Source organism: Sorex araneus, chromosome 5, assembly GCF_027595985.1.
Source record: "Sorex araneus isolate mSorAra2 chromosome 5, mSorAra2.pri, whole genome shotgun sequence".
Taxonomy (NCBI): Eukaryota; Metazoa; Chordata; class Mammalia; order Eulipotyphla; family Soricidae; genus Sorex; species Sorex araneus.
Genome location: NC_073306.1, coordinates 81,568,252 through 81,584,809, shown reverse-complemented (window position 1 = coordinate 81,584,809; position 16,558 = coordinate 81,568,252). Strand labels below are relative to the sequence as shown.

Below are 16,558 nucleotides of genomic sequence, written 5' to 3'. Positions count from 1 at the left end.
TATATAAGCATCACAGAGATATTACTTACAAAAGCCAAAAGTGGACACAACCCAAATGTCTATCAAACGAGGAATGAATAAACAAAATGTACTACCATCCATCATGTATTTTTCAGGCACAAAAAGGAATGAAGTAGCAATATGTTAAAACAAACACAGATGTATCGTGACAACAATAATCTAAGTAAAAGAACCCAGAGACAAAAGATTGTGCTTAGGGGCCATAGAGATAGTACACTGGTTAAGGTGCTTCCTTGCATGTAGTCAACCTGGGTTCCATCCCCATACCCCATATGGACACAGGAACACTGCCAGGAGAGATTTTCTAAGTGCAGAGCCAGGAGTTAACCCTAAGCACTACCAGTGTGCCCAAAACAAAACAAAGATTATGCTTATATGAAACTTCCAGTAAAGGTAAAATATAAACACCAGGAGACTAATGATTGTCAGGGGGTAGAAGAAAGATAGACAAGAACAAGGCATGCATGCCAGTGAATGTAGATTTTCATTTGAAGAGGATGAATGTTCTGAAATTAGATAATGGGGTTGGAGACTGTGTACACAAAGCAAGTGTAGCAAATATCACTTGCCTTGCATGTGATCAACTTGGGTTTGATCCTGGTACAACATATGGTCCCATAAGTACCACCAAGGATGACCCTGAGCATACTGTCAGGTGTAAACCCTGTGCACAGCTGGATGTGCACCCCCCAAAAAAAATTGCATATCCATAAGCATAGGAAAAAATAACTTAATTGTACACTTTAAAAAGGTATATATACGGGGCTGGAGCAATAGCACAGCGGGTAAGGCATTTGCCTTGCACACGGCAGACCCGGGTTCGATTCCCAGCATGCCATATGGTCCCCCGAGCACCACCAGGAATAATTCCTGAGTGCATGAGCCAGGAGTAACCCCTATGCATTGCCAGGTGTGACCCCCCCCAAAAAAAAGGGTATATACACGTGATAATGTACCTATATATGTTCATTCTCTCAATAAAGGTATTAAAAACTACAGTTAAGGGGCCATATACATAGTACAGAGATCAAGACACTTGCCTTGCATACAGTCAACCTGTTTGATTCCCCACACCGCATAAGGTCCCCTGAGCATCACCAGAAGAGACCCTTGAGCAGAGAGGCAAGAATAAGCCCTGAGACTGCTGGGTGTGCCTCACCCAACCCCAAAAAATAATCTGCAGTTAAGATCTGTGCATTACTACATGTGAAAAGAGCACAGCAAGTAGGGCATTTGCCTTGCACGTGACCAACCCAGGTTCGATCCCCAGCATCCCATATGGTATCCCAAGCACCATCAGGAAGAATTCCTGAGTGCAGAGCCAGGAATAACCCCTTAGCATTGTCACATGTGACCAAAAAGCTAAAAAAAAAAAAAAAAAGCCTTTTAAAAAGAACAACAGAACACAAAGGGGAGTGGATGGAGATAGAGATAAAACAAACAAGGGTAAAAAAATTTTTTTTTCATTAAGCTAGTTCACTTTTCAAAACTATTCCTGGAAAAGTTTAAATAATACATAAAATTAAGTGTTTTGTTTTGGGGCCTATCAGGGCTCAATAATTATTCCCAGCTCTGCACTCAGATCATTCCTGAGCTTAGGGGACCATATGGGGTGCCAAAGATCAAACCTGGGTCGGCTGCATACAAGGCAAGCACTCTACCCACTGTACTATCTCTCTGGGCCTAAAAAATAAAATTTTTAATAAGTAAATAAACTAGTTTTCCCAACACCCATTTTGTTGTTTTTACAAAAGAATCTTACATCCTAAAAATACCAGAGGCTATTGTCTTCTTTTGTAACATTATATAAAGACAGAAATGAGAGGCCAGAGCAATGGTACAGCAAGTAGGGTGCTTGCCTTGCATGTGGCCCACCCAAGTTTGATCTCCAGCCCCAAGTCTGTCAGGAGTGATCCCAGAGTACTGCCAGATGTAGCCCACAAAGGCAAAGGGGAGGGGAGGGGAGGGGAGGAGAGGAGAGAGAGAGAGAGAGAGAGAGAGAGAGAGAGAGAGAGAGAGAGAGAGAGAGAGAGAGAGAGAGAGAGAGAGAGAGAGAATGAGAATAAATATATGGTGTATAGAAGTCACTGTCACTCCGTTACTCATAGATTTGCTCGAGCGGGCACCAGTAACATCTCCAATTTGAGACTTGTTACTGTTTTTGGCATAGCGAATATGCCACAGGTAGCTTGCCAGGCACTGCCATACGGGCGAGATACTCTCGGTAGCTTGCCGGGCTCTCTGAGAGGGGCAGAGGAATCAAACCCGGGATGGCCGCATGCAAGGCGAACACCCTACCTGCTGCAAGTGAATACTTAAATTTTTAATATGTAGAGAATTTGAATCACTTTAGTTCTAAGATAACTTTTTCTTAGGGGCTAGGGGGAGCCACACCTGGCAGTTCCCAGGGGACCATATGTAATACTGGGGATTCAAACCAGGACAGCTGCTCTCATAGCAGCATGCAAGCCTTACCTCCATATTCCCTCCAAACCCTAAGATACTTCCCAAGGTTTCCATGATTACTGGATGCAATAATTCTTAATAAATAGATGTAGTAACCTCTAAAGCTGTTCTATCCAAGTCACTAAACTATGCAGTCATTTAAAAGGGGAGGTGGGGTTCCTGTTGTTTTTTAATTAATTTTACTATTAAAAAATAAAATTTTACAAAAGTGGTAACAGTTCATGGCCTCAGTTCATGGCGTCGACTTACAAAATTACTGCACCCCACCAACAATGTGCTCATGACACCCTTCCACAAGTCTCTATGTTACCTCCAGTGAGATCTTCATTCCCCACTCCCCTCTTCCCATTATTTAAGAAGTTTTGTCATCTAAGGCCAAGGACTGTCACTGTTTGTTACTGCCTATTCCTTTGTTTCTCTATATTCCATAGATGATTGAAATCAAGTATTTGTTCTCCCAGTAACTTATTTAACATGTCTTCCAGTTCCACCCGCATTGCTGAGAATTGCATTTCATCATTAAATTTTAGTTTTTTGTTTTTCTTTGGTTTTTTTTTTTTTTTTTTTTTTTGCTTTTTGGGTCATACCCGGCTATGCACAGGGGTTACTCCTGGCTCTGCACTCAGGAATTACTCCTGGCAGTGCTCAGGGGACCATATGGGATATGGGAATCGAACTCAGGTCGGTCGCGTGCAAGGCAAACGCCCTACCCACTGTGCTATCGCTCCAGCCCCTAAATTTTAGTTTTAATGAATTAAGTCATAAATTCAGTTCTTGGCCTGACTAGTTCAACAATGGTTCAACATTCATGTGTGACTATAGGGTCCCATACTGGATAGCGTAGATATAAATCATCATCACCAAAAAAAAAAAAAAAAAATCATCATCACCACAGGAAGCTCTATTGAACAGCATTATCCTGATACACTGAAAATATCCACCAGGAAACTTCCACATTCCAACTTAAGGTTGCTATAGAACAACAAATAATCAACCAAAGAATATCATTCATAAAAGTTTATAGACAAAAATGGAATTACATTTTACCTTCAAAGCCACCAAACTACAGAAGTGGGGACTAGCAATTTCTTAGAGGCAAATTTTCCCACCTGTTAAAATCATTATATTGTCACTACTTTTTTCTAAGTAAAGACGAACGTGTTAAAATGGAAAGAAAGCAGTTATCCTTCAGTCACATGTCTAACAGTATCACTATAACGCATATCAACTTACAACCCACACAATCCATAGCAAAACAGTTAAATCCCTTTCATAACTAAGTTTCCAAGTCAAATAATTAAAAAGATTATTAAATAGCTTTTCACTTTCATCAATTTTAATCAATGTCTATATTCTAAAATGTATAATGCATATCATCCTGATAAGTATGGAGTTCCGTTAATGCTCATTAACATGAATAAGCAATATCAGGAAACAGGTGCACTCTTAAGACAAATATCTTAGAATATATTTAGCTCTTAAAAAAACTGAAGGTAAAAAAAACTCTAATTAGATCATATCCTTTTTAAACTTAGAAACCTAAAATGTCTAATTATTTTACCTTGTGGTCCTCTCAAGCTATCACTGCTGCAAATTTCTGGGAGTGTGAGAAACATTCCAAATCCAATATAGAGTATGTGAATAAACTGGAAATCAACTGTTTGCCAAAACTTCTGGGCTCCTAAAGCTGTAAGTCAAAATGGCTCCATTTAAAGTATTTAAACCTTAGAAAAGGCCATTTCAAGAATTCAAGTACAAGTCAACTTTACCCACATATAAATTCAGTCTTTGCAACGCACTGGGGGTGGGGTGGGGTGGGGTGGGGTGAGGGGGAACTCTCAAGAGAATAAAAACAGGAAAATTGAAACCAGTCCGCAAGCAAGGTAGGTACACTGGAGGGTCACATGGAATCAATCTGCAGGAGAAAGTTACTCCTACCGGAGCATCTGGAGTCCAATTAAATCAAGCACTATTTACAGCTTTCTCGGGGAGTACTGACCTCACAGGCTGTTCTCCTATGTGAAATACGGGCCTACCCAGACGTCCCAGCCTTGGAGTATTAAACCGGTGCTATCCTAAACCAAAATTAAATCCATTTAAAGGAACAGATTAACATTCCCTAACCCTTTCCCCATTGTTCACGCACCCTCTTAGGTGGGTCCAATCACCCCAATAAATCCATCTGTTCCCTCGAGCTGCTTCCAAAGGAAAAACTCTAGTAACCAAAGACACCAGACGGCACAGCCACACAGAGATACCCATTTCTGGCAGTCACCAAACAACGTAAAGGAAATCGTCGCCAATTAAGGATCCCTGAAAACCGTGAATGACCCCGACGGTAAAAAAATAACGCACGGTAGCGGACACCTACCCCCGCGCCCCCTCCCCGAGCGGAGGCTGTGGGCTGCATTTCAGTAACCCAAGGCATCTGGGGGTGGGGGCTGCTTCCCGGGGTACGGTCGCCCTCCCGGCACCCCCACTCTCCTGCGCACTGGGACTCCCTACGAGCTGGCAGGGGCTGCGGGCAGATTCCGCTCGGTGTGTTTTCCTGCTCCCTAGCCCCGACGCTGCCTCCCGCGCGGTCCAATCCCCAGCCCCGGGCGTCCCTTCCCTGGGCGCCCCACATCGCCCGGCTCCGTGCCCCACTGGGTTCATCCTGGCCCCCCTCCAGCCGGCTCCCGCCCCCAGGTTCCTTCCTGGCCCTCCAGACAGAGCTTCCCCGCCGCGGCGTGCCGTCATTTTTCCTCCCGGCGCTCCGCTCACCGCCTCGAGCCCCGCTTCCCCCGCCGTCGCCGGCAGACCGCTCCTCCGGCGTCCATGCATTTCGGCGCGCACACACAAGCACACACAAACGCACGGCACCCACAGACACACACGCAAACCCCCACCCCCCACCTCGAGCCTCCATCTTTCCCTTTTGGACTTGCTTCCTTTCTTCCTCATCCCCACCCCCCCCCACCACCACCACAGACACACACAAACACGCACGCACACACACACGCACACGCACACACACCCGGCCGCAGAGTCGGCTCTCAGGCCAAGGTCTCTCACCTCATTCGGTCACTTCAGTGGTGCCAACCGCTTCATACAGGAAAAAAAAAAAAATCAACAGCCACCAGCGATCACGGTCCCCGTGGGCGCTTTCCCCCGCTGCGAGTTCGAGCGCTGACTGGGCACCGACCCCGCCGGGCACCCCGCACATGCGATCGCACAAACCGAGGTGCAGGGGACGAGGGTTGGGAGGAGACGGAGCGTTCTTCTACCGGCCTCCAACACAAGCCACTTCGCTACAGCCCTTCGCCATTTTGGTTTCCCGCGGACTGCCGGTGCATTCTGGGATCGCGGAACGACTCCGGGGCCGAATGGCAGCTCTCCAGAGCCTCGAGGGGGCGGGGACTGGGCGGCGAGCGCGGAAGGACACCGCTGCCTCGGTCCACGGCCAGGCCTGAACAAAGAAGGACTCTTTAACGTCGCGGTGGGGATAAGTACTTCCGCCGTCGGCGCTAACACAATAGTGAACGCTGCGCTCTGGGCGGCCGAGCTCCAGTGCGGCTTCTCTTAGGAAGGGAAGCGTCCTGCCTGCTGTGTCTCTTATAACGCTTTCCTGCGAAACAGGACTGTGCTTTCTGTCTCTTCGTACAGGGCTTGGTTTGGTTTTGTTTGTGTGGAAAAAACCTGAGTTAGAGCTCGTTTCTTCCATCTTCGCTCCGAGGCCTGCAATTCCAGTTTCCTTCGGCGGGGAAGGAGATCCTGGATGTCAGAATGAAGTGTTGTTCAGCTCCCCGCCACCGCATATGGTCCCTCGAGCACCGCCAGGAGTGACCTCTGAGTAGAGAGCCAGGAGGGAAAACCCTGTGCACTGCCGGGTGTGGCCCCGAACCCCATAAAGGAGCGTTTTTTGTTTTTTTTTTTAAATTTCGTTGAGGGGTTTTTGCCCATTCCCAAATTCCCTTTTATATTCTGCTTATACGGAAGATTTTTTTAGACATTTTCCCCAAATGGCAAAAAGATTTTTCTATTTTGATGTAAATCATTGGGATGAAATATATGAATAATTGCGGGTAGTTTGTTTTAGAAATATATATATGTATATATATATATATATATAGTGATGTATTTGGTTTATTTTAGGAATATGGAACTTTTCTTGTTAGGGCAGGTTGAATCTGCCAGCATTCCGCTGCTGACAGCAGGGGACCCAAGTGACAAACTAAGTGCACGCTAGTCTTTAATCTTCTTGGAAACAATCCGGCTCCCATTCATAGCCACGTGTGACCCTGGTTTATGACATTGAAATACTTTTTAAAATACATTTGTTTCCTATTACATCACACGGATAATTAATACTATGGGTTCTCCACCCCCCCTTTTTTTTTCTAAAGGCACATATTGGCACCTAAAATCACCTGGCTCTTATTTCAGAGGGGTATCCTCTGTCTATGATCTCAGTACTTGGCAAATAAACTGATTTTACCTATAACTTTTGTTATTTTAACTATCCTAGTCAGCACTGGGGAGATGGTACAGGGGTTAAGATGTTTGCCTTTTGTTTGTTTGTTTGTTTGTTCTTTGTTTTTTGTCTTTGGGCCACACCCAGCAAAGCTCAGGAGTTACTCCTGGCGGTCTTCAGGACCATGTGGGGTGACAGGTAGACAAACGATTTATCACTGTACTATTTCTCCAGCCTCTAAGTGGTTTGCCTGGACACATGTCACTGACCCAGGTTAAGCACTCAATGGTTCTGAGAGAATTTCCAGGAGTGACCCAGCCCCTCAGAAAAGGACTGGAAGTAATCCCAGAGCTCCCACAGGTTGTGGCCCCAAAATCCAAAATAAACACATTCCTAGATACTCCAATCAATTCAGTCCTGTGCTTCTCTTAATTGGCTTTTCTTTTTCTTTCTTTCTTTCTTTCTTTCTTTCTTTCTTTCTTTCTTTCTTTCTTTCTTTCTTTCTTTCTTTCTTTCTTTCTTTCTTTTCTTCCTTCCTCTTTTTTCTTTCTTCCTTTCTTTCTTCCTTTCTTTCTTCCTTCCTTTCTTCCTTCCTTCCTTCCTTTCTCTTTTTTCTTCCTTCCTTCCTTCATCCCTCCCTCCCTCCCTCCCTTCCCCTTCCTTCCTTCCTTCCTTCCTTCCTTCCTTCCTTCCTTCCTTCCTTTCTTTCTTTCTTTCTTTCTTTCTTTCTTTCTTTCTTTCTTTCTTTCTTTCTTTCTTTCTTTCTTTCTTTCTTTCATTTCTTTTTGGGTCACTTCCAGAGATGCTCAGGAGTTCCTCCTGACTCTGCATTCAGGAATTACTCCTGCTGGTGCTTGGGAGACCATATAGGATGCCAAGGATCAGACCCAGGTCAGCTGCGGGCAAGGCAAATGCCCTACCCATTGTACTACCACTCTGGCCTTTGACTGGTTTTTCTTTTCTTTTTTTTTTTTGGAGGATTTTTTTCTTTATTTTTTAATAAGTGAGTCACCGTGAGGGTACGGTTACAAATTTACAATCTCCGTGCTTGTGTTTCCCTCATACAATGTTCGAGAACCCATCCCTCCACCAGTGTCCATTCTCCACCACCAATGAACCCAGTATCCCTCCCACCCTCCAATCCCGTCCCTACCCTACCCCGCCTCTGCGGCAGGGTATTCCATTTTGTTCTTTTTTTTTTTTTCTGTTTTTCTAATGTTACCTATATTGTGTCTTCACACTGCAGCTTCACCCTGCCATGCCTTTTGAGTTTCACTTTCTCTGAAGTCTAATGTAGTTACTGACCAATTAATCTCTATTGGCCTTCACTCTTCTGTTTGTGGAAAGTCTGACTTAAACAAGAAGAGATACAGTCCAAATTTCAATAAAAATATTCACAAACAGGTATGTTTGGGGTGCAGTTAAGTTTAATCATAGAACATGCATTTGGGGGAACATTTGGTTTAAAAGTTATGAATGTTTTTATCAAGTGGTCATCAAGCCTAAGAGTATCTTCTGTGGCTTATTACAATAATTTCAACTTCAGAAACACAAAAATTTAAAAATCTTACTCAAGAATCTAAAGTGCCATAAATGGTATGAACAAAGAAGATACATGGATATCTTGTATCCCCATGGAATAGCACTCAACTATATTTTTTAAAAGATGACACCTTGGCTGGGATATATCTTAGTGATAGAGCACTCACCTTGCATGTGTGAAGACCTGGGTTTGATCCTTGGCAACACACACACACACACACACACAAACATACACACACACTAAAAGATAGAATATTGCCATTTATAGTATGGATGGACTTAGACGATAACCTGCTAAATAAATTAAGTTCAGGTGGAGAAAGAACTACACTGGTGTACTTTGACCTATTTACAGCTAAGGACCAGCACCTGTTCTGCATCCCAGTCCACGGAACCACAGGCACCTCAACCAAGGTGGTGGACCAAGGGTTTCCAATCTTTCTATACCTGCAGACTGGCACTGATCCATTGATCAGTGGCTGAAGGCTACTGACCTTCACCAAATGATTTCATTTGTGTCATATATGGGAAAAAAATAAGGATCACCCTTGGCCCAGAATAGAGAGGAGAACACAGAAGGAAAGAATTCAAGGATGGGGGGGTAAGGGAGTGAAGAAAAGAGAGATGGTCAGAAGCAACAGACACTAGGGATCAAGATATCTAAGTACACCAGTGACATAAAGGAGTAGTATAGCTAAATATCCAACTCACAGAGTCAACAATACTGAAATCAAGAGATTAAAACTTCAACAACCAAAGTTTAAAATGTGCCTGTCAAGGTGCTGGCTGGGTTGGGAGGGTGGTTGGGAGGGAAACTGAAAACCTAGTAGGGGGAGAAAGACACTGATGGTGGGATTGGTGCTAGACATAGTATGTCTAAAATTCAACTATAAATAACTTTATAAATCATGATGCATTAATAATTAAAAAAAAGAAATGAACCAAAAATCAAGAACAAACTTTAGCCTATAAGACAAAATTAGTGGTTACCAGAAGGGATGCACAAACCAGAGTAAAGGGGTAATTGTATGATGAAGAATAGAATTGGTCTTTAATTTACTTATTGGTTTGGGGCCACACACAGAGATGCTCATGGATTACTCCTGGATTGTGCTCAGAGATCACTCCTTAGGGGGGTGGCCTCAGGGGACCATATGGGGTGCTAGTGATAGAACCCTGGTCAGCAACATTCAAGGCAAGTAGCCTACCCATTATACTATCTCTTTAGCCCCTGGAGTTAGTCTTTTAGAGGTAAACTAAGTGTAATATATTCATGGTTTATAATGATGCACATCTGAAACTTTAATAATGCTATAGTATAATGTTACTTAAGTAAAAAAAAATTTTTTTAAAAAAATGAAATTTTGGGGCACCTCGGAGGGTGACAGGTTGAGTTTCCCTTCCTGCCCCAGGCAGAACTCCAACAGCCAAAAACCTCCAGAACCCATCCTCACTCATGCTCAAGGCCACTCTCCACGCACTTGGATGAGTCTCACCCATGAAGGAACCGGCAGAGGAACCCAGGTATGCAGGACCCGTGCCTGAGATTTCCAAGCCTGCTCAGATTGGGACTGGGCCTCCTCCACCCAGATGCCCAGTTTTCCAGTAGCTTGGCAGTCACACCCACAAACTGCCCCCAGCACCACGTAATCTCATCAACGGCCAAAATCCAGAGACTATAAAATAAAACTCCCAGAAAAGAGTGATGCATTATTTCCTGGAGCAGGTGGCCACATTTGAGGCCACATGACCTCTTATACTCTAGGCCACTGATGTACCTGAAGTAGCACCCATTTCTTTGTTTGTTTGTTTATGATTTTTAATTGAGTCACCATGAGAACAGTTACAGGGCTTTCAGGATCAAGTCTCAGTCATACAATGATCAAACACCCATCCCTTCACCAGTGCACATGTTCCACCACCAAGAACCCAGAAGACCCCCCTCCCCTCTCCCCCTCTGCCTATGTAGCAGATAATTTTCACTTTATTCTCCCACTTTGATAACATTCAATTTTTGACAGAAAACTCACTATCATTATTTGGAGTTTTCCCCTCAACAGTCAGACCTGTCGAAATGGCATCATTATATCCTATGTTTTCTATTGTTGATAACAAAGAGCATATGATGTTGCACGGTCATGAAAGTGGACGCCCAGTTTTGGGATTCTGGTATTAAGTCCAGAGGTATTTCTTTTTTTCTTTTTCTTTTTCTTTTTCTTTTTTTTTTTTTTGCTTTTTGGGTCACACCCGGCAATGCACAGGGGTTACTCCTGGCTCTGCACTCAGAAATTACCCCTGGCGGTGCTCAGGGGACCATATGGGATGCTGGGAATTGAACCCGGGTCGGCCGTGTGCAAGGCAAATGCCCTACCCGCTGTGCTATCGCTCCAGCCCCAAGTCCAGAGGTATTTCTGCCAGCAGCCACTGCATTCGGAGATTGCTTTGTGTGCCTCTGAGATCATGACTGTTCAGAAGCGGGGCAGCTGTTTGTGGGCGGCCACTTGGGGTCTCATTTGGGCAGGAAGCAAGGCCGGTTCTGCCCCCCCCATCGCGAGATTCCCCATGCGTCCCATCACTGCAAGCTCCTACCTCTATGTCCAATTGGCTCTAAAAGGTGGCAGTCTCCACGCTACAGAAAGGGGAAAAGGCCAAAGGACAAAAACCCTCCCCCTCCCGGTGCTGCATGGGGCCGTAGTTTAGTTCAAGTCCAGGAGTGTACTGCCAACAGCCGCTGGCTTTCTGTGCCTCTGCGATAATGGCCGCTCAGGGGTGGTGGAGCCGTTCTTGAGTGGTTTTTTTTTTTTTTTTTTTGTATATCAGGAAAGGTCGCACGGCTGCTTATGCGGACTGATAGATATCCCAGTCCTACATACCGGAGTCGTGTTAGCAGAAGCTCAGTGTCACCGGGACTCCATCTGGAGAAGGTGTGCTGGCTGCACCTTCTCCGTCTGGTGCCCTGGTCTTGTTGGCCCGGTCTAGGGACCAGAGCATTCTCCGGATTGCGGTGCTGCCGGCCCGGATTCTTACTCCCCATTTGTTTGGTTTTAACATACTTGCTTGTATTCTCTTATATATGGGCTTAAATGGCTCCAGAATGAAATACAATAACCTTCTCACACCTCCCTCTTATTGTGGTGGGAAGTTGCTCGCTGGTGGGGTGGATGTTTGCATATTATCTGTAATGAAATATTGTGAACTACTTTATGAAAATAAAATGTATAAAAATCGCAAAAAAAAAGAAATAATAATTTTCTTTATATGATTATGCAATTACCTTCCTGTAATTTCCATTTAAAGATCTAACTTTGGACCTCTTTGGCTGCGTGATTCTTAGAGTGAAGTCAATGAACCTGTCTTCCTACCCTCCCACTTACTTTCCCTTGCCTTTGTTGTTGCATACTCTGTCATGACAGCAAAGGTCCCAGACAACAGAGCTGCAGGGACCCTGCTAAGTGTTTGTGTGATGCATTTTCCTCCTTGAGCCTTTCCTTGTCTCTGCCCCTATTTTTTTTGTATTTTGGGTCAAACCCAGCACTGCTCAGGGGTTACACTTGGCTCTGCACTCAGGAATTATTCCTGACAGTGCTCAGGGGATCATGTGGGATGCCGGGGATCAAATCCAGTTCAGCCACATCCAAGGCAAACGACCTACCCACTGTACTTTCACTCCAACCTTTTCCCTTTCCTTTTTGAAAGAAAAGTAGTTTTATTTAGAGAAATGAGAGGGGAGAGAGAGAAAGGAGACAGGAAAGAGAAAGATTTCAAGAGCAAATAGAGTCTTCTCTAGAGGAAGAAAAACCTGTTTTTAATTTATTGTTTTTCTAGGTAAGCATGAATGTAAAAGATATGTTGATCTCATTTAAGGAAACCTGGTATCCAAAGGTACCAATAAAACCGCAGTAAAAATTCAAAGAAGTGACTGTGGTCTTATTGAAACAACATGCAGTGAAATTTGGGCTTTATAAAAAAAATGTTGGGGGACCAGAGAAATATTACAGCTGGTAGGACATTTGTCTTGCACACGGTAGATCTCGAATGATCCCCAGCATCCATATGGTCCCCACAGCATCCCCATGTGTACTCCTGAGTGCAGAGTCAGAAGTAATACCTGAGCATTGCTGAGTGTAGCCCCAAAACAAAACAAAACATTTTGAAATAAGTAAAAAGAAATAAATGTCACAAGTCTCTAAGAAATACAAATCAAAGTAATTCCAATAAGCAAAACTTATCCTTTATTGTTACACATTCCTATGCTAGTCATTACAATTGTTCATAAAAGGTCTGGGTCATCTCTCATTCTGACACATTGGTAAAATTATACTCTCTTCATCCTTGAAATGAGATGTATTCATATAACCTGCTTTAACCAATAAAATAGTGAAGGAGTACTAATCTCAGCACCACGGAGTCATCCCAGGTTAGCTGGGTTTTCAGGCTGAGATCTTTGGAGCCTTCTTGGGATGGGAGAGAGCCAAGTGCCCTGCCCCTCTGAAGCCCCAGGAGCCCCACCCACATGCTCCAGCATATAAATGGATATGCTTTAGAGCTCCACAGCTAATCTCAAAGAGAAGCCAATTGCTGAATCATCCCAGTCCCACAGCACCTGGAGTTTGCGGCCACATATGAGGCCAAGAAAAACCTGCAAATTTCACAACACTGACAACCCAGTAGAAACACAGCAAATTAGACAGGAAAGTTGCAGAGAAACTCACTAAACTCAATGAGTGAAAACAATAACACAGAAGGCTCAACTAGCATCAAACATCTCAGTAAATCCTCAATAGCTTCAGTAGCACCGTTGTAAGATGTAAAGATTTTCACAAATTTTCTTTTACTGAACTACTTTTTTTTTATAATTCCATTTGCCTTTTTGTTGTAACAAGCAATATAAAGCAACTCATTTTGTGCCTGCTAAGGGTGTAGGCATGGGTGGAGGTGGGAAACTGAGGACATTGATAGAGGGAAGTTCACACTGATAGTGGGATTGGTATTGGAACATTGACTACCTGAGACAACGGTATTATGAACAATGTTGTAATCCAGTGTGTAAATAAATTAAAACGTATTTTTCGTTTTACTCAATGCAGATTGATGAACAACAGGGTGACAATTCTACAGTGCTAACCACTGCAGAACGTTAAACCTATAGAAAAGTAATGCATGGGAACAAAACATCATAAAAAAATTTCTATCCTGTTTCTAAGTCCCATGCTCTAAAATCTCCTGAAGGATGCTCAGCTTGTATAGAACTTTTGTTTTGTAGCACATGTATCTTTTTCAATCTTTTCATATTATCTCCCCCTACAACCAACTGAGAATTGCTCATGTTGCCATCAAGTGAGATTAGTGCGAGTTCATAGGCAAAAATTGAAAATGAGTGATTGAAGTGTATGTGCAGTCAAAACAAATCACTCAATTATGTCACAAGAGTTAAGTAGCAATTCCCATCTTTACATACCCAGCTATGGCACAAGCTTTTAAAACTAAATTGCTAGAATTGGGAAGGGGTGGAGTAAGGGAGAGAGGGAGAGAAATTACGCAGTGGTTAAGACAAAGCTTTGTGGGGTTGGAGTGATAGTACAACAGGTAGGGCATTTGCCTTGCACACAGCTGACCAGGGTTCGATTCCCAGCATCCCATATGGTCCCCTGAGCACCGCCCGGAGTAATTCCTGAGTGCATAATCGAGGAGTAACCCCTGTGCATCAAAAAGAAAAAAAAACAGACAAAGCTTTGTATAAGCTTCATACTGTTAATTGTCCACTCAGCATCTGAAGATAAGGGCAAGTAACACAAGTACAGCATAAGAGATGAGAGGCAGAGTAACCAAAGCAAGAGGAGAGAAGACCTCAGCTGAGGGCCAGCCTCTGTTGTTTCATTAGCTGAGTGATCTTGGGCAAATTTCCTAATCTATTGTAGCCTGAGTTTGTATGTAGATTCACTTAATAGGGAAGATGTGGATATAAACTTTAAAGTTTTTTCATATCAAGCCAGAAAGATAGTCTAATGGACTGAGAGTATGCTTTGCATGCAGGAGATTCACACTCAATTCCCACATCTCATTGTTCCCCAAGTAGTACTGGAAATGACTCTCCCCAACCAGCCAGAGCCAGAAGTAGGCCCTCGGTACTTATGTATGTGGTCCCAAAACAAAAACTAATTATATAAGATGTGTGAAAAGCACTTTATTTCTCTTTTGCACCAATTATATTTCTTCTTATTTATTTTTGTTTTTTAGGCCACACCAACAATGCTTAGGGGTTACTCCTGACTCCGAACTGAGGAATTACACTTGCTGGTGCTCGGTGGACCACATAGGGTCCTAGGGATCAAACCTGGGTCAGCCATGTGCAAGGCAAGCATTCTACCCACTGTGCTATATCTCCAGCCTGGCCACAATTACATTTCTGACTCCTCTAATTCAAGTTAAAGCTACTTAAGGTGAGGGGTGTTGCTCTTCTTATTATTCCTGTCTACAGAAATACATCTGGCTTCAAATTAACCTTTCATAGATGGTTTTATTTTTTTAGCGGTCTCACAGAGATTAAAATTTATTATTTTTATACATAGTTTTAAAAATAGATATTCAGACTTTAAAAAATATTCAGGGGCTGAAGTGATAGCACAGAGGGTGGGGCATTTTCCTTGCACACGGCCGATCTGGGTTCAATCCCCGGCATCCCATATGGTCCCCTTAGCACCATCAGGAGTAATTCCTGAGTGCAGAGCCAGGAGTAACCCCTGGGTAAGAGAAGTCTCTTGTAACAAATTGTGTCAGTCAAGTCTTTTATCAGTTATAGGGGTTAAGAATGTAACCTAACAACCATGCACAAAAGTCAGATCAAAATGGATTAAAGACCTTAACATCAGACCACAGACCATAAGGTACATTGAAGACAAGGTCGGCAAAACCCTCCACGATATTGAAGATAAAGGTATCTTCAAAGATGACATGCAACTGGCCAACCAAGTGGAAACAGAGATCAACAAATGGGACTACATTAAACTAAAAAGCTTCTGCACCGCAAAAGATACAGTGACCAGAATACAAAGACTATCTACAGAATGGGAAAGGATATTTACACAATACCCATCAGATAAGAGGTTGATATCATGGTATATAAAGCACTGGTTGAACTCTACAAGAAGAAAACATCCAACCCCATCAGAAAACGGGGCGAAGAAATGAACAGAAACTTTCCCAAGGAAGAGATACGAATGGCCAAAAGGCACATGAAAAAGTGCTCCACATCACTAATCATCAGGGAGATGCAGATCAAAACAACCATGAGATACCACCTCACACCACAGAGACTAGCACACATCCAAAAGAACAAAAACAACCGCTGTTGGAGAGGATGTGGGGAGAAAGGGACCCTTCTACACTGCTGGTGGGAATGCCGACTGGTTCAGCCCTTTTGGAAAACAATATGGACGATCCTCAAAAAATTAGAAATTGAGCTCCCACTTGACCCAGCAATACCACTGCTGGGAATATATCCCAGAGAAGCAAAAAAGTATAGTCAAAATGACATCTGCACTCATATGTTCATCGCAGTGTTATTTACAATAGCCAGAATCTGGAAAAAAACCCGAGTGCCCTAGAACAGATGACTGGTTAAAAAAACTTTGGTACATCTATACAATGGAATACTATGCAGCTGTTAGAAAAAAATGAGGTCATGAACTTTGCATATAAGTGGATCGGCATGGAAAGTATCATGCTAAGTGAAATGAGTCAGAAAGAGAGAGACAGACATAGAAAGATTGCACTCATCTGTGGAATATAGAATAACAGAGTAGGAGACTAACACCCAAGAATAGTAGAAATAAGTACCAGGATGTTGACTCCATGGCTTGGAAGCTGGCCTCACATTCTGGGAAAAGGGCAGCTCAGATAGAGAAGGGAACACCAAGCAAAATGTGGTTGGAGGCCACGCGAGGGAAGGGTGAAGCGTGCTGAATGTAGACTAGAGACTGAACACAATGGCCACTCAACACCTTTATTGCAAACCACAACACCTAATTTGAGAAAAAGAACAAAAGGGAATACCCTGCCACAGTGGCAGGGGAAGGG

The 16,558-nt window shown here is 43.5% G+C and overlaps 1 protein-coding gene across 2 annotated transcripts in view; it reads right to left on the bottom strand.

Annotated features, from left to right (window-relative positions):
* The window catches only part of MTF2 (metal response element binding transcription factor 2), a 49,507-nt gene extending 43,692 nt beyond the window's left edge, over positions 1-5,815 (bottom strand). For both annotated transcript variants that reach the window (XM_055139637.1, XM_055139639.1), the window contains exon 1: positions 5,542-5,815. In XM_055139637.1, the coding sequence (XP_054995612.1) occupies positions 5,542-5,546 (5 nt within the window). In that variant the 5' untranslated portion in view covers positions 5,547-5,815. The remainder of the gene's footprint in view (positions 1-5,541) is intronic.
* Positions 5,816-16,558: the final 10,743 nt, after the last annotated feature.